The following is a 26,011-nucleotide window of genomic DNA, read 5'->3' as shown; positions in this document are numbered from 1 at the left end:
ATGAAAGAACCCATGGGCCTATGAAGAACTCGCAAGGGAAACCAGGAACTATCGGACTGAATGATTCAAATTTGGGGGAAGCGACTGAAGTTGTGCTCATAGGGAAATTAAGAGCTCTAGAGGACTCTACTGGGAGAGAAAAGCAGTACCACAATCAATGACCGAAGGGTGTACCCCTACAAGCGAGAAAAACTAAGAATAAAATAAACCAAAGTAAACAGAAGCAAGGAAATGGTCACAAGTAAGACAGAGCAAAGTAGGACACAGAGAAACGATGGAGCAAATCGACAAAGCGGAAAAATCAGTTCCTTGAGAGACTTGATGAAATCAAAATGCACAAGCTAGCACTAGACCTCTTTTATTACTTTCGTGCTGACTGTGTATGAACTGGCTCACGGGGGCCACCGGGAGGAGGCAGAGGAGTGGGCACGGAAGACCCTCTGCAGCTCCTCCTTCCAGACAGGCTCCCCCTTGGCTCCTAGGCACCACGCCGGTCCCCCTGCTCACTGCTGGATCCTGCGGACACTCTGCACCTGGAAAGTCTGCGCGTGAGAGCCCCACTCTCGGAAGTGCTTGTAGTCGCCTGAGTGGTGATCGCACTCCAGCACATACTGAAAGCCTCGGTAGCCGGGAAACTGGGAGCAAACCCAGCTGGAGAAGGGAAGAGCAGACCATTACCCTCGAGAAGCACCCACAAGGTGAGCACACAGGGACGAAGGGACCGGTGCTGCAGACACATTCCAGCCATCCCAGCCTTCCTTCACTGCCCAGAATGTGCCCTGCTCTCCCCTACACCCCCCCACGACCTGGCCTGTGATCATGATGTTCCCTCTGCCAAGAACACCGTTCCAGCCATGTTTTGCCCAGCCCCTGACCAAGCTGTATTTATCCTCTTGTTCTGAGGACTGGTTCTCCAAATCAGGCCACACTCCTACTGGTCCTCTGTAGCTCTCATATAATTAGACAATTATCAGATTGTTTATAAAATGTCAGCCTCCTGTGACAGCTGGGGGAGCTCCTGGGTGTAGGGATGCATATGTGTCCGGTTTGTTGGGCTCTCTGGTGCACAGTGCAATGCCCCTGGCCACGGAGGCTAATACATACTAAAAGAAGGAAAGGAGGGAGGGAGGGAGGAAGTGAGGAATCATTCGTTCCCCTCCTCCCTTAGCCAGAAGCCCTTCCAAGGAAAAGGCTGTTGTTCTTTCCCTTCGTTGACCCGTACATTGTTCAAAACTGGACAAGAATTGGTGTCTCACTTTCTGAGCTTCCATTTCCCCTCCTGTAAGAGGAAAGTGGACTCAAGAATCACAAGAGGTTAAAAAATAATAATAATAAAATAAATCACAAGAGGTCCTACTGTGGAACAAGATTCTCTGATGGTTAAAAAACAAAGGGGAGCACATGAGTGGCTCAGTGGGTGAAGCGTCTGCCTCAGCTCAGGTCGCGCGATCCCAGTGTCCCAGGATGGAGACCCGTGTTGGGCTCCCTGCTCTGCCGGGAGTCTGCGTCTCCCTCTCCTCTCCACTCTTGCTTTCTCACTATCTCTGTCATTCTCTCGGTCTCTCTCTCTCAAATAAGTAAATAAAATATTTAAAAACAAGCCAAAAAACCAACACCACCCATAAAACAAAAAGCCACCTCTCACCTTCACTCCTACCAGGGGCCAAAGGGCACCTAGAGGCCAGTTGCAGTGGCCTCCCTAAGGAAAGCCCTCACATCTCACACTCAACCGCCAGCCACTGGGGGACAGGGTGGGAAGAGTCAGTCCCATCTAGGCTTGAAGCTGGATTTAATCACCTCCCTCCTGGTGGTCTTGGAGCAGACTGCCTGAGCCACACCTATTTCTCCAACCCTCCACCTCTCAGGTAATGTGGGAATATGCTCACTCTGCAACAAGCACATGACCAGTCCTAGCCAATTGGTTCAGGGTTGAGCACATGACCCAAGTTGAGCCAATGAGAACCTTTCCTAGAACCTTTGCAGGAATCAGTGAGACAGGCATTCTCTTGCCCTGGGGTTGGCTGGAGTAAAGATGAAGCTGCGCCGTTGCCTTTGCTTGGGAAGAGAGTGCCTGCAAATATAATGACGACGAGGCAGACAGAGCAAGAGGGGGAGAAAGAAAGAACCCTACCTGTAGCACCTGGATCCAGCTGTTCCTGAAGCAGGTGACAAGGATCAATAAATATTCTCTGGGCATAGTGTCAGTTTGATATGGGAGTCTGCTATTTGTGGTCCCCCAAATTCTGCCTGAGACCTCTCTGTGCCTCAGTGTCCTCCTCTGGAATGTGGGTATCAAGCCCCCAAATCCCCAGCACACAGTTTTCACAGCCTCTCCTTCCCTGTCAGGCAGAGCCTTGGATTCACTTACGCCCCTGAGTGCACGTGGAAAGACCCCACTTCATTGCCATCCCAGCCCATGGCCTGGAGGGAGGGGTAGTCATCACTCAGCTCGCCTTTCCTGCCCAGAAAGTTCTCTTGCTCAAAGATGGTCAGCCTCGAGTCACGGTGGTTCTGTAAGCAGAGGAAACGGTCAGACCTCCAGGCACCCAGCTGAGAACCCACGTGCCTCTCCAGACACCCCTGCCCTTGTCCCCCCAAATCAGCCTTCCTTACATTTTGGAAGGGTAATAAGGCAACAAAACCTTACAAAAGGTGTGCACCATTTGCCCTTCCAGAAATGTACACGAAGAAAATAACTATGGAACAAATAAGCCACGGATATGTTCAGCCCAGCCTTGAAGATAACAACTGAAAAGATAAGGGAGGAAGAGAGGAAGAGAGGAGGGGGAAAAGAGGAAGCCTGAAAGTCCCCAACTGGGGGATCAGGTGGTTAACTGAGCTAAGAAGAGGATTATTGTGATCTGGGTTCAAATTCTGACTCCACACATACCAGCTGGGACATGTCACATAGTGTTTCTCAGCTGTTTCCATACCCATAAAATGAAACTAACCGCCTCCACTTGTCAAGATCGTTTGGAGGACAGAGTGAAATCAGAAGCTGTAAACTGCATGAAATCAGGGATAGCATGGTCACAGTCACGGTCCACCATGGGTCCCTGTATCAGCACAATGCCCGGGCCATTGTGGAATACAGGAGCAAATGAACTTGCTCACAATTTGAAATACTGGGGAGCTATGAACAATGATGCTGTCAATGAGATTTAATCACCCGGGAGGATGATTGTGATCAATTTGCCCTGTGAGAAAAGCTGATTTCTAAGCCTGCATTTCCTTCAATTCCATTTTTGTAACAAAGTTGCAAATGTGCCCAAATACATAGGAATAGGCATATAGGTGGATAGATACAGACACAGATGTGAATACCAGTTGGTGTAGGCAGAATCTGTGAATAAAAACAAGACCGAAGGAAGTCTCCAGCATTTTTAAGATTGCGCTTCTGGGGGCACCTGGGTGGCTCAGTGGGTTAAAGCCTCTGCCTTCAGCTCAGGTCCTGATCCCAGGATCCTGGGATCAAGCCCCGCATCGCATCTCGCTCTCTGCTCAGCAGGGAGCCTGCTTCCCTTCCTCTCTCTCTCTGCCTGCCTCTCTGCCTACATATGATCTCTGTCAAATAAATAAATAAAATCTTTAAAAAAAAATACTGTGCTTCTGTTCAGTCATGTAGGTATAAGTGACTTTTTCTTACTCTGTCATATTAGGTTTTATTCTGAACTTTGGGTGTAAAATCTATGTGCCTTATATGATTTTTAAATTGATGAAAGTTGCTTTTGAAGAAAAATAAATACATCTTTTTAGCCTCAGCTCTTTCATCTGTAAGACAGAGCTAGTAATGTCCACCTCCATGCATACTCCATAAACAGCAGCCTGAGTATAAAATCAGGAACACTGATAAGGAATCAGGAAGAAAAATAGAACCTTCCTCCCCATCTTGTCCTGCCAACCCTGGCACTCAGCTTCTCCTGGTATCTCCGAGTCATGAAGAGAGGGATGTGAAACATGCAGGGGCTCATATCATAACCAAAGTCGTGAAGGTCACAATGTGTGTGGTGATCTGGTCCAGATGCCACCCATTCCTCTTCTCCATGACGTGGCCCCATTTCAAGAAGAGACCAATGCTCAGAGAGGGGAGGGAGGGATGCCAAGTCACAGAGATTGAAGAAGTAACATGAGAATTTGAACTCTAGTTTAGTCAGTTCCCAAACCCCACTGGGACGATGTGGTGGCAGGACTCACGGCACAGGCCACTGGTCGGAAGGAGGTGAGCCTATCTGTGGGGTAAGCGGTGTTGCCACTCCAGGCATCCCAGCATGGGTACTCGCCCCGCTCCAGCACGTACTGCTGCCCTTGGAAGCCAGCATGCTCAAAGCCTACCCACCTGTGGATAGAGGGTAGAGAGTGCAAGAGGTAAGAGACCCCCTCATCCTGAGTTCCAGATCAATGGTTATCATTTGGGAGTTACCATTTGGGAGGTATTTAACCAATGTCTAGAGACATTTTTAGTTGTCACACTGAGAGAGGAGGGAGGAGCCTGTACCCCGGTACCCCTACCCTGGAGGGTAGAGCTTCGAGCCACAGCTGAAGCATGGAGCAGGTCCTCAACAGCAGGGTGCCCACCACTCTTGCTGTCATCTGGCCCCTTTTGGTGTCATCCTGTGGGACAAGGGACACAGGAGGCTGCCACTATGATGACCTTGCATTTGCTGGCTACTTAAATAACAAACTGTCTTATGTAAGTAATAAACCTGAGCTTATTTTCTCCTTCCAGGCAGAATCTGTCAGTTTGCTGGACATATCCCTAAACAAGTCACTGCTCCCATCTAATCCCTAATTCCCCACCTGCAAAAGTAGAAGTGAAGGGTTTTTTCTCCCAGATGTGAGGTGCATAAATACCACCCAAGAGGACCTTAGTGGCACTCACAAGCATAATATAAAGTGACTCCAAATCACATAGAGAGAATATTGTTCTCCTTCCAATCTACTTCCCAAACTTCTAGAAACTTCTAACTAGTATGGTAGCCACTGGCCACATATAGCTAATTAAATTTAAAACTTCTATAAAATTTAATTAAACTAAATTAAATTAAATTAAAAATTCAGTTCTTTAGATGCACCGGCTACATTTCAAGTCATCAATGGTCATATGTGGCCAGTGTTCAAAATCAGATAATGTAGACATGGAACAGTTTAACCTTTACAGAAAGTTCTACAAAAAAAGGTGCTGATATGGATAGAAGCCTCAGTGTGATATTAGTGTGTCATTAATACTTCCACATTTCATTAATCTCTCTCTTTTGCTTTTAACACAATGTATCCTATGCTCAGAGCCTCCAGCAACAATGTTCAACTAAAGAATAATAGCATTATTTTTTACTATATATATTTTAATAGTTACCTTCTATTTTTGGCAAGTGATTTTTTTTCTTTCTTTTTATGCTTAAGGGGAACACTTCAGACCCAACACTTGATTCTAAAAGTGTGATCCTATAAGACTCCCTCATCCAATGCACAGGATCTCTGTGAATGATGATACCTACATTTGCGCAGTGCACAACCTGCTTAACCTTACACTACTGTCCTGCACACTGCCCAACACTTTGGACCCAAGGAAGGCACACTAGTACAGTTAGAGCCTGGGAAGGTAGGGCCAAGTACACCCCTTTCTAGACCTCATCTTGTCCGCCTCCACCCCAACTCAGATCCCCCCACACTCACGCGCCACTCAGCACTTTCAAAGATCGCACAGTCTCAAAGCCAAGCTCCAGCACACTGGGGCACTCCGCCGTAAACTCATGCCTCCGGCCCTGGAAGCCCTCCTCATCCCATACCACAATCTGTGACAGAGAGAAAAGCAGGAGACTAGCATCAGAGTCCTGTGGGTGATGAGGGTTTAGGAACTCACTGCAGGACTAATGGTGGGGCAGGGCAAGAAAGGACAGCAAACTCAGATACCTCCAGGGGCCGGGTAGGTAAGGATGGAGAAGGGCCGCAGACTGGAAGGCCCAGATTCCATAAATGGGTGATCTCTGTTCAGCGCCATCTGTTTTTGCCCCCTGGGAATGCCAGCCAGATTTTCCAAATTCTCAAGACAATCACTCTATCTGGACTTTTCTGTGGACCCTCCAGTTTTTTGAAGGCTAATGATGAATTCCAAAAAAAAATTTTTTCACGTAGAGGGGACCAAAGAAACCCTGCCCAAAGACTGTGTGCAGTCACCAATTTGCCCTCTCTGCCGGAGTATTGCTGGTTCAGTCTGGGGACCAGAAGACCCTAGTTCAACTCGAGACCCTGTGTATAACTTTGGGCAAGTCCCTTCCCCTCTTTGAGCCTCGATGGCATCCTCTGCAAAAATGGAGCCTCATAACATGTTCCCCAGAGTAAGGTGGGGATTCAACAGAGGAGATCGAGAGGGTCCCCTGGACCTGGGTTTGACCTCTGCACCCCCTTCATTCCTCAGACACCACCCACTCGTGCCTCTTCCTACCTTCCAGTGTCCTGCTGACTTGGTGCACTGGAGGGTCATGTCGCCAGCTTCCTACATGAGAGAAGAACATGATAACCAGCCACCCTGACCGTCTGCTGTCCTTCTGGATGATAAAGTCTAGTTTGGGCAAGATCGGGATCCAGATGGGATCCAGGTAGGACTGCACTAGGTTTGCCCCATTCCTCTCCTTCTCAATCTGTGACTTTCCATCTGTGATGAATGTCATCTACCTTCTTGCTTCCTATACACCATATCAAAACTACCCACTTGGGGTCCCCTTGCCTCTGATCCCCACTGTGTATTAATTTATCCACTCACTGTGGGAAAACGTCTGTGGCTGCCAGTGGGATGGATCATCCTAGCCAGTGTCAGGGTGCTAAGTTTAAGAGAACCTCCCCAAGACAGCACCTGATGCAAGGAAGTGACTCTAATGGTGACAATCGAGGCAAAGGACTATAGGAATAATTTTGTTTTTAAATGAGGGTGACAGGTATTGGTCCTGACGGTGGGGACCTGACCTTGGATAGGGTGAGGATGACATTTAGGATGGCAATGTTATCCCTAGGACTGGAGACCTGGTCTCCCCACCTCCCATGGTGCTCACTCGGAGCGCGAATCCCCCCCCTCTCCAAGCCTGGGACTTACCAAGACGGACCCAGAGAATATGCCAGAACATGGTGGGACCAGCCGAGGTCAGGCTCTTATAGGCAGGGAGGGAAGAGGGCCCCTGGGAGACAAAGCTCTGACTCAGCATGCGAGCAGTCGAAACAAAAGCCAGTCCTGGCTGAAGTCCCAAAGGAGAGGTGTCAGCAGCGTTGGCTTCAGCTGGAAGGGAAAGGGTCAGGTGGCCTCCCTCAGGGATCAGCTATGAAGAAGAGAAGGGGAAGTTCTACCTTAATTAGCTTCATGGGACTCCTGATCGGAGCAGGAGAATGAGGCCTGGATAAGGAATCCAAAAACTTTGCCCTCCCTAGCTGCATGACATGGGGCAGGTCATTGCTCCTCGATTTCTGCCTACAAAATAGGACAAGAATAAACCACATCATGGGGTTGTTGTTAGGTTATGTAACATGCCTGGCACAGAGAATGCATTCACAAATGCCACACGCCACCCTCTTCCACTAGGGGCAATCAGGGTTGGCTTCGTGTTGGAGGTGGCATTTATTTTTTGAAAGATTTTATCTATTTATTTGACAGAGAGAGAGAGAGGGCAAGTGAACATGAGTGGGGGTGGGGGAAGGAGCAATAGGACAGGGGACAAGCAGACTCTGCACCGAGCACAGAGCCTGACGCGGGGCTCCATCCCACGGCCCTGTGATCATGACCCGAGCTGAAATTAAGAGTCAGATGCCTAACTGACCGAACCACCAGGTGCCCCTGGAAGTGGCATTTAACCTAGACTGTCTCCAAAGGGTAAGGAGGATGTGTACAAAGTGAGATGTAAGGAGTGTTTTTTCTAAGCAAAAGTGTGGAGGTGGGAACATGGGGTGTATGTATGAGAAAGAGCTGGTAGCCCAGTTGGCTGGAGTTCAGGGACCCTGCAGGAGGGGGCCTGGCAAGAAAGGTAGGCTTAGCCAGGGTCTCCAGGACCCATAAAATTCAAAAAGGACTCCAGATGGTTCTGTAGGCAGAATAAGAAGTGGGTGGGTGTGAACGTATTGTATAAACAGTAGTACACCTGTCAGGTATCCCGGGTTTGTAAAACTCACTTTGAATACACCCTCCCTACACTCCTACCCTTGGGGTTGACCCAAGAGGAAAGAGTGTGGCTGGAAACAAGACCACTCTTGTGGGTAGAGTCCAGCCCTGCCTCCTAATATCTGGGCGACCTGGAGGATGTCTAATCTCAGCTCCTGGCCTGTAAGATGGCAATATTAGCTCCCTCCTGGGCTGGTGACATGCAGCCTTGTCAAATCATGACTCTGATGAAAGGCTACCCTGAAGGTAAAAGGCTAGAGGCCAGGCAGCCTGGGTCTGCATCCCACTTTGCTGACTGGGAACTTCAAACGTGTGACTTAATCTCTCTGAACTTCAGTCTCCTCGTGTACAAAATGGCTATAAAGAAAATAAATAAATTGGGCTTAGCCTAAGAGATTGGGGATAAATGTGAGGATAAATGTGAATTACACACGAAAAGCACTTTCTGTTCGGAACCGCTCCTGAAACACAGAAAGCATTATGTGCCCTCTCATTGTCATCATGGTTGCTAATAATAAAAATGATTACTATTAAGATATCTGTGCCTTCATGTTAATTGCAGTGTTATTCACAATAGCCAAGATATGGGAAGGACCTAAATGTGCATCTATGGACGAAGGGATAAAGAAGATGTGATACAGACATGTATACATACCTACATATGTATATTACTTAGCCATGAGAAAGAAGAAAATTCTTCCATTTGCATTAAAAGAGATGGACCTCAGGGGCGTTATGCTAAGTTAACTATGTCAGACAGAGAAAGACAAATACTGTCTCATATCACTTCTATATGAAATCTACAAAAGACAAACTCAGAAACTGGGCGTAAAATGATGTTTCAGGGGTTGGGCGTGGGGGGAATGGGGAGATGTTGCTCAGAGGTGACAAGCTCCCAGTTAGAAAATTAGGAAGTTTGGGGATATAATAGTGTACAACATGGTGATTATCCCTAATAATACGGCATCGTGTACTTGAATGTTGTTAGGAGATCTTCAGTGTTCTCAACCACAAAGGAGATACAGTGACTGTGGTAGGAGGGAGGATGTAGCTAATACAATGGTGGTAATCATTTTATAAATCATGCATGTATCAAATCAATGCATTGTATATCTTATACTTATACAGTGTTATGTGTCAATTTCAGCTACAATTGTAGCTGAAAAAAATACCAGTAAACAAGTCTTCCCATAAAAGCAGGAGTGCATCATTTTCAAGAGCTAAGTTTCAGAACTTAGAATGTGACTCCTGATTCTGTTTCATGGAGGAGCTAACAAAGCTGAGAGCAGAGGAAAGGACTTGCCTTGGTTTCCTCATCTGCAAATGAGATTCATCCCAGAGATGTCCCCTCGTAGTGAGGATGACAGGACCCAAGTCAGTAAAATGCTCAGGGTGTAGTCACCCAGCCTGGGGGTGGTCAGCCACTACCTCTGCCCCCACACTTTGGCAGGCAGCCCATGGCCACGGGGGACATGGAACTGCTCCAGACAGCCTGGCCTTAAAGCCCAGACCTGTGGGTGCCCGCCCCCCAGCCACAGGCATATTGGCCCCTGTTCCAGTGGCTGCCCCATCCTGTGTTTCCTGCCCCCCTCCCGGGCCTTGGCCTAGGATGAAAGGCTAAGGGGGAGGCTGGGAAGTGAGGGTGTGCTGGGTGGGGGTGCAGGAGCACACGGCAGAGCTGGGCCCAGGCCCTGGTGATTTCAAGGCAGAGCTGGGCTCTGTAGGGGGCTAGGTCTTGGGACCCCCACGGAAGAGGCAGGAACCTATGCTGCCACCACCACTTGCGGGCAGGGACACCAGACTGCAGGCAGATCTGGCCCAACAGTTCCCCCAACTCTACTGTGGGACCTTGGAGAAGTCACCTGTTCCAGCAGGGCCTCAGTTTCTCCATTTGTGAAAGGCAAGAATTGGATGAGAAGACTCCTGGTGTCCGTTCCATTGTTGAGTTTTTATTGCTCCCTCTGTCTTTCCGTCTCCTCTGTCTCCTCCCCTACACTGCACGTCTCTCCTCCTGCTCGAGTTCCATCATCCTCTCTATTTCTCTGTGGCTCTCCACTTCTCCCAGCCAGTCACCCTATTTCTCTCCCCCCATCCTGGTTCCCCTTGCTCCCCCTGGACCCCAGGTTCCACTGGCAGAACCGCTTAGTCTGCCCAAATTGGTTGAGGGTGCCTTCTGTGCCAGGCCCCATGCTCGGTGCTAGGGTCCAGCAGAGCACAAAAAATGGGGTTCGGAGCTTCCCCAAGGAAGTTCTGAGATGGCCAGGCATGTTCCCAACCACCAGCTCTGTCCCTGGGGTCAGGGCGTGGAGGGGAGTTTCTACAGGCAGGTCAGGGAAGAGCAGGGGAAGGATCTGGGCCTAATATGGGTAGAGGAACAGGACTCGGGCTTTGAACATTCAACTCATCTGAACACAGCCCCCCCACCCCACGCCTCTATCCTGACTTCTATACCTGGGGCAGAAAGTCAGGCCAGAGCCAAGGTCAGATAGCATGAGAATGAAGCAGACAGGCTCCCCAGGCCAGCCTGTGGGGGCAGTTCCTGGCTCTGATCTCTCCGTCAGAAAGCTCACTTGGCCCATCTGTGAAATGGGCACTAAAAGTACCAAATAAGGTGGGTCACCCTGGGGCTTGACCAAGACTATGTAGTGGGTAGAGCGTGTCTGCAGCTGCAAACTCGAACACTCAGCAGGTGGGGCTGTTAACATCACACTCACGTCTGCCCTTACAAAGCATCTTCCGATCTGCTGTGCTCCTTATCTCCCAAATATCCCACCCCCTGGAGCTCCCCAGTATTGGGACCCCGCGGGCCCAGCACAGCTGGGGTATTAGAGACAGGCCTCTGGCTAGGGGCCAGGCCCAGGGCAAGGTGGAGTGGCAGCTGGCCAGGGTTTCTGCTGTGCGAGCTGGGCTCACAATGGAAAGTGCTGCCCTCCACAGTAACCCAGGCAAGGTCAGGGCCCCAGGGGCCTCTCCCTGCCCCGAATGTGCTGAGCCAGCTCCTGCTTTGTGCCACAGACCATGGGCCCTGGTGTCTGCCAGACTATAAAATGGGGGGTCGGTCCCCAGTCACCCAATGCACCAGCCCGCCCGCCTGACCACCTGCCTGTCCTTCAGCAGGAAGTAGCAGGTCCCCAGGTAAGAAGGGGACCCAGCAGCTGCTGAGAGCAGGGGAGGGGACAAAAGCGGAGAGGGGAGGCAGAGAGAGGGGGAGCAGGAGAGAACCATAACAGAAGAGAGAGAAAGGCAGGGGGGGGGGGATAAAAGTAAGCAGAGAGAGGAAGAGAGGGAGTGAGGAGAGAGAGGGAGAGAGGGAGAGAACATCAACATCCCCAGGAAGGAAGGAAGCCAACTGCCAATTCAAGGGAATGTTGATTCACAGAAGGACATAGGAGTTGTTGGGGGGGTAAGCAAGAGCTTGCAAGTCACAGATGTGGTGCAGATGTCTGACTTGCCCAGGGTGGGCAGAGCACAGCGAAGAAACTACAGTCCTCAGGGGAGGTGGGGGAGGACGAGATTCTTCTTACAGAAAGTGTTCAGGAGTCAGCTGGACCAGAGGGTTTCCATCTGTGCTGCCCGGGAATCCTCAAATCCCCAGAAATTGTCTCCAAAATGAAAGGGGGGCCCAGGACAAGATGTTCTTCACTTAGTAGCGTCCACGCCCCCAAAACAATGAGGAACTAGACGCATTGACCAGAGCCCTCTCCAGCCAGCACCCATGCAGCCGTGGTCCCCATTTCAGAAAACCCCCAACACTGAATCCTTCCTTTTGGCTCCCCCTTCATGCCCCAGTCCCAGGCCTGTGTCTGCATCCACACACCCATTCCTGGACTACGCCAGAGGGAACAGAGTCAGGATCCAGCATGCATTCATCCCCTGAACAGGTGTCATTGGAGAATCTCCTACAGGAGATGCTGCTGGGCCAAGTGCTGGGGACCGAGGGGTGGATTCATCGGAATAAGGAAACGTCAGAGTGATTAATAACCAGATTGCTGGGTCCATCTGCTTGGGTCGAAACCCAAATCTTCACTCTGAGCAGCGGTGTGCACTTGGGTGGGTCACTTCCCCTCTCTGAGCTCAGAGGGGACGCCATGGCACTCACTGAGTGACATCAGCCTTCACTCATAGGCGTTAACAAGCCTGGTGTACCCTAAAAACTCCCAGAGCGATCATGTTGTTGTTAACCTGGTGGGGCTGATTGGTATCACACCAACAGAGAAACGACGGTAAGCGGTGTGCACAGCTACGGGACGCAAAGGAAGAACAGAGCGGGGAACAGGGATGGAAGGGAAGGTGTGGCTGGTGGAAGGACCGGCAGGAAGGCATTTCAAGGATGCATGGTCCCTAGATCACAATTTTAGAAAGAGAAGAGAGAAAATGAGTTCAAAGGAGGCTGCAAACACCTAGTGGTGGGATGTGAGAGTGGGGGACAGCTTGAGGGTGCCATCCCTGAGTGACCTAGGCCAAAGTTTTCTTTATAGGGGTTTGCAGGTGGGGACCATGTCTCAGGCTGTGAAGGCCTCCGCTACAGCTGCTGTGAACCCAGGGCCTGATGGGAAGGGGAAGGGCACCCCGGCCACGGGACCTGCCCCTGGCCCCGCCCTGGCCCCAGCCTCCGTGCCAACGACCAAAGCTGGGGACCTCCCTCTTGGCAGCTACAAGGTACACACCCTGAGGTATAGGGGATGGGCTCCACCCCTGCACGTCCTCCCCTCTGCTCCCCTCTCCCCTTCCCTGCTCTTCCCCTCCCCTTTCCCTCCTCCCTCTCCACTTGGCCACCCAGCCAGCCTGTACCAGCCTGTGCTCAGAGTTTCTCAAAAGTGAGAAACCACCAGCCCTCCCCAGAGGTACTCTAGGAGCAGCAGGTGGCCTCAGACCTTCCTGAAAATTCTTCAAAGCAGAGAGGACTGAAAGAACTTCCCCAGTCCCTGGGGTTGAGGTTGGTCTGGTTTCAGAGCTGGGGTCATATCACAACGCTGGGTTAGGGACAAGTTCCCACGGGGTCCACACCTGACTGGCTTTTGTCGTTTCATTACTTCATTAATCACTCATTTGTATTTAACCTTGACTAATATATAACAGTTGCCTGCAAACTCACTCCCACCCCCATTAAAAGCCAGAACCCGGTAAACACCCTCTAACCCTGAAGTCTCCCCCATGAGCCCACCACTCCTCTCCCCTACTCAAGGCAACTGCCACTGTCACCTCTCCCCGCCATCCACCTGCGTGCATTTTTACACAGTATTCCTTTGAAAGAAATTCCTTTATTGGCGTTTTACACGTTTTTAAACTTCTTGAAATACGCCATATGCAATCATTCTGGGTTTTAATCTTTCCTTTTCACCTACTACGAGATTGCTAATTCTGTCAGTCGTGTTGGCAACTGTCTGATACTTCAGAATGGGACCATCGGGTGGGTTCTAGCTCTGCTGTGGAGCATGCTGTGGCCAGGATGTCCTTATCTACATCTCCTGAGGCCCACCCACCAGAAGTCCTCTTGGAAGGACAAGTGTAGGAGCAAAGTGCTAGGTCAAGAGTATGTGGAATTCCTCCTGGTAGAGCTGGGGAAACTGAGGTCTGGAGAAGAAAGGCACTTGCCTCAGTTGACGTGAGTGGCAAGGTTTTCCCAACTTGGGACAACAAGCAGATGTGAAAACCCAATACAGTGGAGGCTCAGTGAAGCAGCGATTAGCCCAGGTTCAATGCAGAGGCCCCCAGGTTGAGGCAGGTAGACTGGCGAGTGTTTTCTGAGCCTCAGCTCTATGGCAGATACTGAGGCCAAGGCTGGAAGTGCAGAATTAGATCAACCCCACACCCTGCCCTGGAGGAGCCCTTGGTCTTTGGAGGTTGAATAAAGGGGGAGAGGGGGTGCATAGAGAGAGACCCAGAAGCAAAGCAGCAGTGACTATTACTTGTGCTAATAATAGCAGGCTAAGCACCATGCAAGAGCACTCAACCAAGCCCACATGGGGCAAGAGCATCAGGGAAGACTTCCTGGAGGAGGTGACATCTGAGCCTGGAGCAGGACAGGGAACATGAACTCCAGGGTGGGGATATATGGTGGAGAGGGCACTCCAGGAAGAAGGAACAGCAGAGGAAGGAAGGAACCAACGAAGGAAGGAAGGACGGACCATCAGTCCTTAATGATGGTGCAGACCCTAAGCTCAGAAGTGGAAGGGAGGGAGGACAGGACTGTTTCCCAGAATTTCGCTCATGGCCCACTCTTGTATGATCTGCTTTTATTTATGTAGGTACTTAACAAAGTCTTGGCCTGGAGCCTCTCCAGATGGGAAGTGTACCCCCCCACACTCTACACTCCTTTCCCCTGGGGATGGGGATATTCTCTCTCCTGCAGCTGGTGGTCTTCGAGCAGGAGAACTTCCAGGGCCGTCGTGTAGAATTCTCTGGGGAGTGCTTGAACCTGGGAGACCGTGGCTTTGACCGAGTGCGCAGCCTCATTGTCACGTCGGGACCGTGAGTGTGGGGCGGGGGGAGGACGTTCCCAGTGCCAGGGTAAAATAATAATAAGGAAACACAGCAGTGGCCATGCACTGGGCACCTGCTGCTTGCCCCACCACTGTGCTAGCCGAAGCACATCTATCATTTCCAGTCCTCACTTCAAACCCAGGAAGAGGTATTATTCCCCTTCCCATTTTACAGATAGAGAAACTGAGGTTCAGAGAGGGAATTTGGTCAGCATCAGGTTACACTCAGGGAGTCATGATTCTGGGGGAGAAATGCTATCTCTCTATAGGAAACCTGAGGCGCTGAGGGCAAGAGGAGACCAGACGGCCAAGGACCCATAAGCTGACCCCTCTCCTGGGCATCAAGCAGCCCTACAAGAAATAATAAGCTTCTGTTGAACACCCACAAGGTGCCAGACACTGACCAAGGGCCTTACCTAGATGATCGCTGTGTAAGGCAGGGACTATTCTTATGCCCATTTGACAGTTGGGGAAACAGAGGCTTAGATGCAGTGGTAAGTGGCAGAGCCTGGAATCAACTCAGGTCAATCCTGTCATCCACAGTGCTACTCCACTGCCTGCCCCTGCCTCTCTGGGCTTCTCTGGGCCTTAGGGACCCCCATGTAAAGCAGGAGCACTTGTCCCTTGCACAAAGTGGCTATACCAGCTCCAACCCCTGTGGGCTGATGTCAGCGCACAGAACAAGACCCACATGGCCCTTTAGCCTCTTGTCTCACCGGCCTCAAACCCCCAAAGGCTATGCCCCTCCTATATGCCCAGCAACGTGGGCCTGCAGTACAAAGCGCAGAGATGGGCTTTGAAGTCAGTCAGGCCTGAGTTCTAGTCTTAACTCCCTCAGTCACCTTGTACAGTCTCTGAGCCTCAGTTTCCTCATCTCTGAAATGGGGAGACTAATGGTCCCCACTAACCTCCCCTGGATTATGCCAAGGCCTGGAGGAGATAAGGCAGCATGGGCCTGGCCCTTTGTGAGTGTCCCAACATAGCGAGTGACAGGGACAACTGTTTACCCTCTCCACTGTCCTGTGAGTTCAACCAAGTCACCCTGGTCCACGGGTAGGTGGTGGGGAGGGACGCCCTTTTGCCTCCTGCGCCCACCCCCAACCCAGTTTGGTCAACACAGTCTGAGCCCCACCCCCAGCCCCAAAGCCCAGCTGGGAACAGAAGCTGCGGATGTGGCCAATTTGGGTTTTGGGGCTTTTTTTGGTGACAGTGACTCAAACCCAGAGTATTTCTCCTCCAGCAAAGAAGCAGCTGGTTTTCAGTGTGTGTTCTGGGGCTGCGCCATAGGAAAGAGAACAGGGGCTGTGGTCAGTGTCACACAGCCTTGGGTCTGTGTCAGGCCCCTCAGGGCTGTGGGAGAGACTGCAGTAGAACAAGGATGGAGAGGGTGAGGTGGGCAGGGGAAGGGAGGGGGAGGGGTGCCCTCAACCCAGAAGTGGGGAAAGGGGCAGGGCGTGAAACTTAGGAGCCTTCACCCTGACCCCTGACAGCATCCCAGGACCTTTGCTGGTGACTTTACCCCTCTGAGGCTCGGTTTCCATATCCGTAACTTAATATCCCTGCCCTACTTCTCTCCTTGCTCAGAAGGCTCCAGGGAGCTATAGGAGAGGAGAAAAGATGTTGAAAGAAATATTTACAGTTCCTCATTCTTATAACAGGTTCTCACTGGGTGTTATGACTCCCAGAGTTATGACAGGGCTGAATTTGGGGAGAGGTGGGCAGGGTGGCAAGATCAGTATCTGTCCTTCCATAAATTCGGACCTCCAGCAGCTGTCCTCCCTTTTTAACCATCAAAGATAGTATTCATTGGGCTTTCTCTGCACTGGACTTGCTATGTGCATTCCTTTTTAGACCTTCATAACCTCCTAACAAGGTACATGTCATCTTTCCTCCCATCTCCTGAGACTTACTGAGTTTGAGTGGCTTGCCCAAAGTCATGCAGCAAATAAATGATAAGCTGGAATTAGAACTTAGGTCTGTCTGTTTCCAGAGTCCATGCTCTTATCTCCTGACTGGCACCATTTTCCAAGACTTCCTTCCCATCCACCCACCCATCCATCCATCATCCATCTACTTACCATTCATTTATCCATCTGTTTATGCATCCATCCATCCATTCATTTTCCATTTATTTATCCATCTGCTTACTGCTCTCCCTCCTTCCTTCTAGCCATCCATCCATCCATCCACCCAGCCATCTATCCTATTATGCATCTATATATCTACCTATCCACCCACCTCTCCATCCATTCACCTACCCATCCACTCAACCATTACTCACTCCATCCATCCATCCATCCATCCATCCATCCATCCTCCATCTACTTACCATTCATTTTTCCATCCGTCTGTCCATCCATCCTTCCAACCATTCATTTTTCATTTATTCATCCATCGGCTTCCTACTTTCCCTCCTTCCCTCTATCCATCCATCCACCCAGCCATCTGTCCTTTTACGCATCTACCTACCTACCCACCCAACCCCCTACCTATCCATTCATCTACCCATCCACTCAACCATTACCCCTTCCTTCCTTCCCTCCTTTCTTCCCGCCTTCCTTCCTTCCTTCCTTCCCTCCTTTTCTTGTCTACTCCAGATCAAGCGGGGCTGAGGCAGATTCCCCTCTATTCTAGGAGCACAACTCCATCTTCAAGTCTGTCGCTCCAGGGCAGGTTGGCTCACTCCTCAGACAAAGGCCTGATGCTCCTGGGACTCACTATGTTTCAGACCATGGTGGCAGCTCATCCCCCACCTACTTCTGGGTTGAGGAAGCTCTCAAGGAGACAATACTAATGTCAGTGTTTCTCTTGTTCCCTGAGAACTCCTGAATGCATGTAAAGCAAAGCTTACCTCAAACTTCTCATCAACTTCCCCAGGACCAGGGGGTCCCTTTAACACAAGTTCACTTCCCATCCTTAATGAGGCTGCACTGGGAAAGCCAGGAAAGCCCCATTTGACTTCAAACTTGTAATCAGTTCTCTTAGAGGACTGAACAGCTTCAAACGCAGTCACATTTAATTCACAGAGTTATCTGAGAGTTGGCTGTTACTACCAGTTCCCTCTAACTGCCCCCATAGCAATTACCACGTGGGTTCCGTATTCCAAGCCAGTCCTTATCAAACATAGGATTCAGGCACCTGTATCGACTTTCCCCATACCCTTGAATTTCCAGGACTGTTATTTATTTAATGTATTTCATTTTAAGTGACCCTTTGAACACAAATAAATACATTTTTTAAAGAACCTTTACATCACTTGCACAAATAGAAAGTCAGCATCCCTTGCAATAAGTAACAGGTATCCATAAAAAACGAATGCAACAAACATAAAACCAGGCTATTATACCGTTGTCTGCTTAAGGCTCTGGGCAGGCAGCTGTTCTTGCCTTGTTACAGAAAGAGAGGCTAGCGAGTGTCAAAGGTCCATCAGCATCCAACAGAGACTTTCTCCTAGCTGTAATCAGGTTTAAAATAAAATTGTCTTCTTATGTCCTCCAGGTTCTTGGAGTACTTAAATGATGAGAATCTCACAACTGGGGAAACATTTTGCTTACATAATGACACACACTATCTCATTTAATCCTCGACCAATTCCAAAAAAATAGGCATGTTAGTTGAAGAAACCAAGGCTCAGAGAGGCAGAATCCTTTGCCCATAGTCACACAGCCAGTAAGTAACCTAGCCTACGGTCAAACCCACTGGTCTTGGGGCTGCCTTGCAAGGGTGTGGGGAAGGCTTCCGCTGATGGTTTCTCTCCTTCTTGCCTTTACTCCTCCCGGCCCCCCTATCATTCTATCCATCCCTCTTACATCCAGCTGGGTCGCCTTTGAGCAGTCCAGCTTCCGGGGAGAGATGTTTGTCCTGGAGAAGGGCGAGTATCCGCGCTGGGACACGTGGTCAAGCAGCTACCGCAGTGACAGGCTCATGTCCTTCCGGCCTATCAAGATGGTGAGTGGCTCTGAGCCGGTCCTGGGGATCAATGGGGAGGGCAGGAGCAGGTGTCAGGTGTGATGGCAGGTGAGAGAATGTGGGACAAGCAGGAGAAAGGAGGAGGAATGGCAGGCAGGGTGGCGTGACGGCCAAGGGCGCTGGGCTCTGGTGCTCATCGATCCTTTTTTTTTTTGAAGATTTTATTTATTTACTTGACAGAAAGATAGATCACAAGTAGGCAGAGAGAGAGGGGGAAGCAGGCTACCTGCCGAGCAGAGAGCCTGATGCGGGGCTCGATCCCAGGACCCTGGGATCACGACCTGAGCTGAAGGCAGAGGCTTAACCCACTGAGCCACCCAGGTGCTCTGTTCATTGATTCCTAAGATGGCCCTGGAATCCAGCCCCTGCTAGGAGCCCTGGACAAATGAGAAAAATGAACCCTGCTTTTTTCCCCATTCCCTGCTGTTTTTGAGAGTCCATACCCCAGCAGTCAGAGCTAGAAACTTCAGTGTCTCCCTTGCTTCTGTTTGTGGAATGTTTCTAATTCCTGACTGCACATTAGACCCTCCTAAGAGGTTTTGAAAATCCCAGTGCTTATCCAACACATCAAACATGCAGGTTCAAGCTTGTGTGGGTGCTGAGAAGACTGATATTGTAGAAAGGCGCCTTAAACTTCATGATGTTAAGACAATATACTGAGTGAGTTCCTTTATAATATTTAACTGAATTAAATGGTATAATTTAAAGAAGACTCAAAGCCAAGATCAGTGGCTCAGTGGTGTTATCCCTAAGAAATTCAGTGGTTTTTTTTTGGTTTTTTTTTTTTTTTTCAGAATTGTGCTGATTACGACTCATGAGCCAGCTATGTCTTCATTCACTAGGGTTGATTTCCAGTGATAACCAACTTTTGCCTCCATGACGGGAATTTCCTTTTTTTAAAAAAATATTTTATTTATTCATTTTGAAAGAGAGAGAGAAAGAGAGAGAGAGAGAGAGAGAGAAACAAGCCAGGAGGAGCAACTGAGGAAGAGGGAGACTCCCCACCAAGGAGGAAGCCAGATTCGGGGCACAATCCCAGGACTCTGGGATCACGACCCAAACTGAAGGCAGACGCTTAACTGACTGAGCCACCCAAGTGCCCCCATGATAGGAATTTCCATAAAGAACATTCATGAATGTCCATGATGCCAACTGTTTTGGTTTTACCAAACTTATCTTAATGGATTGTTCAACCACAGCATTCCCGATGTATTTCTCAGAATTTGGGACTCAGTTATCAGGCTATAATGAACCCTTTGTAAGAATTTATGGATTCATCTTGGGGTGACTGGGTATCTCAGTCAGTTAAGATCCGACTGTTGATTTCAGCTCAGGTCGTAATCTCAGAGTCGTGACATCTGGCCCCACATCTGGCTCCCATGCTGGGTGTGGAGTTTGCTTAAGACTCTCTCTCTCCCTCTGATCCCTCCCCCACCTCCCCATGCTCGATGCTTGTGCATGCTCTCTCTCTCTCTAAAAAAAAAAAAAGGAAAAGGAAAAGAAAAGAATTCATAGATTTATCTCTTAGTCAATGGTGTAAAGGCAATATCTGTCAACAAAGCTTGTTTGGAGGACAGGCCAGTCAGGGCATTTTTCAGAAGCCTCCAGAGCTTTACTGTCCAATACTGTAGGCAGTAGCCATATGGGACTGTTGAGAGCTTAAACCATAACTAGTCTGAATAGAGAAGTGCACTTAGATGTGCCAGGGTTTGAATACACAGTGAAAAATAAATAAGAATATAACTAGCTGGTTAATGTTGCTATATTGGTTGCATATTGAAATTATAATCGATTGGACATATTCGCTTACCTAAAATATGTTACTAGGAAAAAACAAATCCAGCGCCTGGGCCCCACCCCAGACCAATTAAGTCGGAATGTCTGGGGCTGGGTCCCAGGCACTGGTATCTTTTTCATGTCCAGCAGGTAGTCTCTGCGTAGCCAGGCCTGAGAGCAGGCCTCTCCTCTCCATCCCAGCCACTGCCCTGCTGTAGGCCACCGTTATCTATCTCTTCCCTGGGCAGCTCCTCCCTCCCTGCTGGGTTTCCTGACTCCTTCCTTCCCAGCACTGGCTCCTGGGAAATTAGACAGATGTCTCCTCTGACCATCTTCCATTTATAGTCTTGCATTCAAACCACTGTGGGTTGAGCTCTTCGTGCGAGGCTCCATTGCACGCTCTGGGTACATGACTCTCCATGGGACAGGCAAAGTACCCGCTCTCCCGGGAGGCAGCTGCTGAAAACTTAATCACAGAAATCAATCTATAAGCACAAAGTTCGTGCCCATGCTGCACAGGGGCCATGTCAAGGGCTGGGAAAGCAGGAAAGGAGAGTAGGGCTCTGATGGGGGGGGGAGGGGGGGGTGGAAGCAGTCCAGGGGTGCTCAGGGAAGCCAGCTCCTGGAGAATGAGAATGGAGTCAGCCACAGGAAGCCTAGAAGGCGTCTCCACTGCAAAGTGAGTTCCGTTGTCCCTGAAGCATGGATGAACAAGGTGTAGAGGAACTGGAAAAGACCTGTGACTGTGGCCCAGGGACCGCAAGGGAGAAGGATGCAAGAGGGGAGGGGAGGAATGAAATGCTTCCCTGAAAGGTTCTGCCTCTCACTGGCTATGTGATGTCGATCAAAAATCCTGACCTCTCTGAGTCTCTGCCTCTCTGGCCATAGTGATACCAATAATGCATAAATGGTTTGGTAGCACCTGGCATATGCCAGGCATTGTGCTAAGGGTGATGTATGGATTACTTTGATTTTAATCCTCATGACAATGCCATAGAATCAAGGCTGCTATCCCCTTTCCCCAGATGAGAAGGGCCCTTCCAGGCTGCACAGTGGCAATCCTGGGCAAGTCCCACGGTGACCCAAGCGGACTCAGCTCTCTCTCTCTCCACATCCACGACGCCCTTCAAAGTTACTTCTCTTTGCCCCATTCATACTTCATATGCTTGACCGAGTCTCTTCTTCTCTAGGATTCCCAGGAGCACAAGATCTGCCTGTTTGAAGGTGCCAACTTCAAGGGCAACACCATGGAGATCCAGGAGGACGACGTGCCCAGTCTCTGGGTCTACGGCTTCTGTGACCGGGTGGGCAGCGTGAAGGTCTCCAGTGGAACGTAAGCACCCCTCCAGCCAGGCCCTTGGCTTCTGCGGCAAGCCCAGACAGACTCAAAGGCTGTTCTCCTTATAGGATATAACATCGGGTGCATAGGAAAAGGCCACATGGCTACTCCCAAATTCTCCCAGGGCTGGTGCCTGGGATTCCACCCACAGAACTTTCTTCCTCTGGAGAGTGGATTTGTACTTTGACGAATTACATGCCAATGGAAAAAAAAAAAAAAAAAAAAAAAACCCGGCAACTGGTTCTAAAAAGACGGAAGGTGGAGAGAATAAACACTTCTAGACCCAGTTTGGGGTTGGAGACAAAAGTGATACAGGCAGACTGGATACAGGTCCATGAGTCTATATGTGTTCAGGAAAGACCATACTCAGGGAAATCCAGAGCCTCTGGGGAAATGAGCAGAGTGATTTCTTTCTTTTTTTCTTTCTTTTCTTTTCTTTCTTTCTTTCTTTTTTTTTTTTTTTTTAAAGATTTTATTTATTTATTTGACAGAGATCACAAGTAGGCAGAGAGGCAGGCAGAGAGAGAGGAGGAAGCAGGTTCTCTTTGGAACAGAGAGCCTGATGTGGGGCTTGATCCCAGGACCCTGAGATCATGACCTGAGCCAAAGGCTTTAACTCACTGAGCCATTCAGGCACCCCGAGCAGAGTGATTTCTGAGAGACAAGATTGTGAATGCAGGGGCACTGACCAATCACCGAGGTGCTGTGAGACCTGGGTGAGCCCTGTGCCCGTCTCTGTGCCTCATATTTCCCATCTGCTCAATGGGCACATCAGACTCCCTGATCGAAAAGCGTCTTTTGTCCAAACTCTTCAGATTTGAAGCTTTCAAAACAGAGCCCCGAGACCTCATTTCTTTGAGAACACAGAGGAGGACTGGATGCCCCGAGGAGGTCCTGTACCTCTGATAAACCGTGCCAGACACTCCTGGCCTCCTGCAGTCAAATATAGGGCTTCTGTCTCTCACCCAAACTCTGAGTTCCTGTAACAGCATCAGACAAGCTTTTTGCTTGGCCTTTCTTCTTCCCTGAAGCCCGCATGAAATTTGCTAAGCATGGCCTGTAAGCCCAGCAATACCAGGACACTGGGGGAGGCAGGAATGAACAAGGCTCAATTCCTGCCTTCAGGGAGCTCACTCAGCTCAGCAGGGAGGCCCACATATCCCCATGAGATTATGTCTGGCAAAACTGGGTCAGAGATGGTCCACACAGCAGGTCAGAGGAGGACGGGAGGTTTCTGGGATCTGGATACGCAGGCTGGAGTGGAGGGGAGGTCAGAGGTTTATCTGAGGGGGCTAGAACTTAAAGCCCACTTTGAAAGACGGGGAGGCAGTGTGTGGGAAAGGCCTGGACAGACCCTCCCAGCACAGACAATGGCAGAAGTCAGAAATGAATCATTCATGATAACTACCCCCCAAGCACTATGCGAATTCATTCTCAGTGAATAGCAGGGAAACTTTGTAACAAACCGATGCTACAGGTGTATTAGCATCATTTCACAGACAGCAAGCTGGAGTTCTGATAAGCCCTCCACTTTGATTCTCACAGCTAGCAAGAGGCAGAGCTAGGATCTGAACCGAGGTTTGGCTGATACCAGAATGTGCGTTCCTGACCACTACTTATAAATTCACTTACATACAAAGGAAACCATTATTTGGAAGGAGGCTCCTGGTCCTCCTCTGCCTTATGGCTAAGTGATCCCCAAAGCCTATCCTCATCCCTCCCATCCTGTTCTGTAAACCCCGGGTCCCCACCAGTGAGATGCACCTTGATCTCCCTACCCTGTGCGCACACACGCACAGACCCCGTATAATTTGTAAGCGCTTCTGGTACATTTTCTCGTTTCTGCCCCGTAATAAACTAGCCCTAGTGACCACTCCCACTTTCTAGTAGGGGAAACCAACGTCTTTTAGAGAGGTCTGTAGGAAGCCCCAGGAAGGGACAAAGCCAGGACAGAGGAGCTGCGCCCTCTTCCCGTGACCCGAGCCCAGAAAGGATGGAAAGAGGATTGCTGGTGGAAAACTGACCCGTCCGCGCTGGGGTCCGGGTCCCTGGCAGGTAGTCTGGCCGTCTCCACCCTGTCCTTCTTGCTTCTCTCCCAGCTGGGTCGGCTATCAATATCCCGGCTACCGTGGGTACCAGTACCTCCTGGAGCCCGGCGACTTCCGGCACTGGAACGAGTGGGGGGCCTTCCAGCCGCAGATGCAGGCTGTGAGGCGCCTGCGCGACAGGCAGTGGCACCGTGAGGGCTGCTTCCCGGTCCTGGCCGCCGAGCCCCCCAAGTAAATCCATACCTTCCTCTTCTCCCTTGCCCTCTGCCCCTCCCTCAGACTCAGTTTCCCCATCTTTCCCGTGCAAATAAAAGTTCCTAAAGCCAAAATGTCTCTTGGATCTGTGCATAGATGTGAGTTTTGGGCCTCCCCCCCCCCCCATCATTGCCGACGTGTGACTTCCTCGTTCTTTTTTTTTTTTTTCCTTTTTCTTTTAAGATTGATCCATTTAGTTTAGAGAGAGAGCGTGTAAGAACATGTATGCAGGCGAAGGGGCAGAAGGAGAGGGAGAGAATTCCAAGCTGGCTTCCCACTGAATGGGGAGCCCAACATAGGGCACGATCCCAGGACCCTGAGATCATGACCTGAGCCGACGGCAGCTGCTTAAATGACTGAGCTACCCAGGCGCCCCATCCTCAGTGTTAATAATTACGTATGCTAGTAATAAAAACAGCAAGTACTGCAAAGTTCTTTACACACATTCTTTTAGTGTACCTTTTGGACTACTCTAGGCGGTGGGTATTATAATCATTCCCATATAACAGGTGAAGAAATTGAGGCTCAGAGAGGGAAAGTGACTTGGTCAAGGTCACACAGCCAGTTGAAATTTGAACCTAGGCAGGCTGGCTGCTGAGCCCACGCTCTTAAACAAATCTGTGGTTTCAAACTCTACTCTTTCATGCACACTCATGATTTTTTGCCTTCTCAGCTTAACACCTGGTGTATTATTTACTCTCTCTCTCTCTCTCTCTTGCTCTCTCTTTTCTCTCTCTCTCTCTCTCTATATATATATATATATGTGTGTGTGTGTGTGTGTGTGTGTATATATATATATATATATTTTTTTTAAAGATTTTATTTATTTATTTATTTGACAGAGATCACAAGTAGGCAGAGAGGCAGGCAGAGGAAGAGGAGGAAGCAGGCTCCCTGCTGAGCAGAGAGCCCGATGCGGGACTCGATCCCAGGACCCTGGGATCGTGACCTGAGCCGAAAGCAGAGGCTTTAACCCACTGAGCCATCCAGGCGCCCCTATATATATATTTTTTAATAGACCTCCTGTTTTGTGCTTAGAGGCATTGATTTGTAAATAAAGCTTTGTAACACTACAGGAAGTGGAAAATCAGCATCCTACTCCACAGATAGAAAGCAACTGTGTAAATACAATTTTAAGAAGGCCAAGTATCGAACAGACACCACCACCTGCGGAAGGCTCTAAGCCTGTTCCCCACGTGCTCTTTGATAAAATGGTGATTAGCAAGTGTTGGAGAGAGATATGAAAGACATGCTTGCTCCAAACAGAGTTTTTACCCTGATATAATAAAAAAAGATTAAAAAGAGCATTATTTTCTTGTATCTGATGCTGTGTTATTTAATCCTGGGTCCAAGTTCCACTGAGAATCATCTGTCTCACTGTAAGTGGAACATGGCCTGCTCTCTGGAAATCTGTACCAGGCTATATTGACTCCTGTATCAACACTTATTATTGATTGATGTTATTAAACTTTAATCCACACAGGAAGGCTAGGGAAGGTGTTGTCATGGAGGAGGGTATATTTGAGGGGGACAGGAACTCGCTTGGTAGAGAAGAGGAAAGATAACATTCCAGGCAGAACAAACAGCAGGGAACTTACTACCCCACATGGCACCTTTGTACAAAAGATAAAAAGATGCCTCTTCCTCAAGACACTTGACTGCCATCTGCCAGAATTTATATGTCTGCTGTGTGAATGCAATACCCTTGTGCTGTGCCCAACTTACACAGCTGTACCTGGCCGGCCTGGAGTGCCATGGGAAAGGCACAGAGGTTGAGAGAGTGTGTGGTGAGGCCAGGCCAGGCTTACTGAAATGGAGAGCACTAGCTTGGTGGTTGTGTGGGCAGAAGCGGGGGAGATGAAGCTGGAAAGAAAAGTGGGGCCTCATGACACCCCACTCTGTGGTTTTGCTGAGCTTCAAAGTTGAGGCACCACCTGACTCAGAAGGTCTTGAACTCTGGGGCATGCAGGCTTCCTCTCCCTCCCACCCTCCTTCTCTCCAC

The 26,011-nt window shown here is 49.7% G+C and overlaps 2 protein-coding genes across 3 annotated transcripts; one reads left to right on the top strand and one right to left on the bottom strand.

The window, feature by feature from the left end:
- Positions 1-479: 479 nt before the first annotated feature.
- On the bottom strand, positions 480-6,481 carry CRYBA4 (crystallin beta A4). The gene is made up of 5 exons (XM_059409967.1): positions 6,443-6,481; positions 5,674-5,792; positions 4,195-4,336; positions 2,369-2,511; positions 480-651 (listed from the first exon to the last, which is right to left on the bottom strand). Exons 1-5 carry the CDS (start codon positions 6,479-6,481, stop codon positions 504-506), a joined length of 591 nt encoding a protein of 196 aa, XP_059265950.1. The 3' UTR covers positions 480-503.
- Positions 6,482-11,167: 4,686 nt separating this feature from the next.
- CRYBB1 (crystallin beta B1) lies at positions 11,168-24,071 on the top strand. 2 transcript variants are annotated; one of them, XM_059409966.1, is made up of 6 exons: positions 11,168-11,275; positions 12,607-12,799; positions 14,493-14,611; positions 18,438-18,570; positions 21,558-21,700; positions 23,806-24,071. In XM_059409966.1, exons 2-6 carry the CDS (start codon positions 12,638-12,640, stop codon positions 23,987-23,989), a joined length of 741 nt encoding a protein of 246 aa, XP_059265949.1. In that variant the 5' UTR covers positions 11,168-11,275; positions 12,607-12,637; the 3' UTR covers positions 23,990-24,071. The 2 variants fall into 2 exon arrangements, with proteins under 2 accessions (XP_059265949.1, XP_059265948.1); XM_059409965.1 differs by having other exon boundaries at positions 11,171-11,275; positions 12,619-12,799.
- Positions 24,072-26,011: the final 1,940 nt, after the last annotated feature.

This window comes from Mustela nigripes, chromosome 8 (assembly GCF_022355385.1).
Source record: "Mustela nigripes isolate SB6536 chromosome 8, MUSNIG.SB6536, whole genome shotgun sequence".
In the NCBI taxonomy this organism is placed as follows: domain Eukaryota; kingdom Metazoa; phylum Chordata; class Mammalia; order Carnivora; family Mustelidae; genus Mustela; species Mustela nigripes.
Note: the sequence above shows the minus strand (reverse complement) of the source record. Positions and strands in the feature narration are given on the sequence as shown.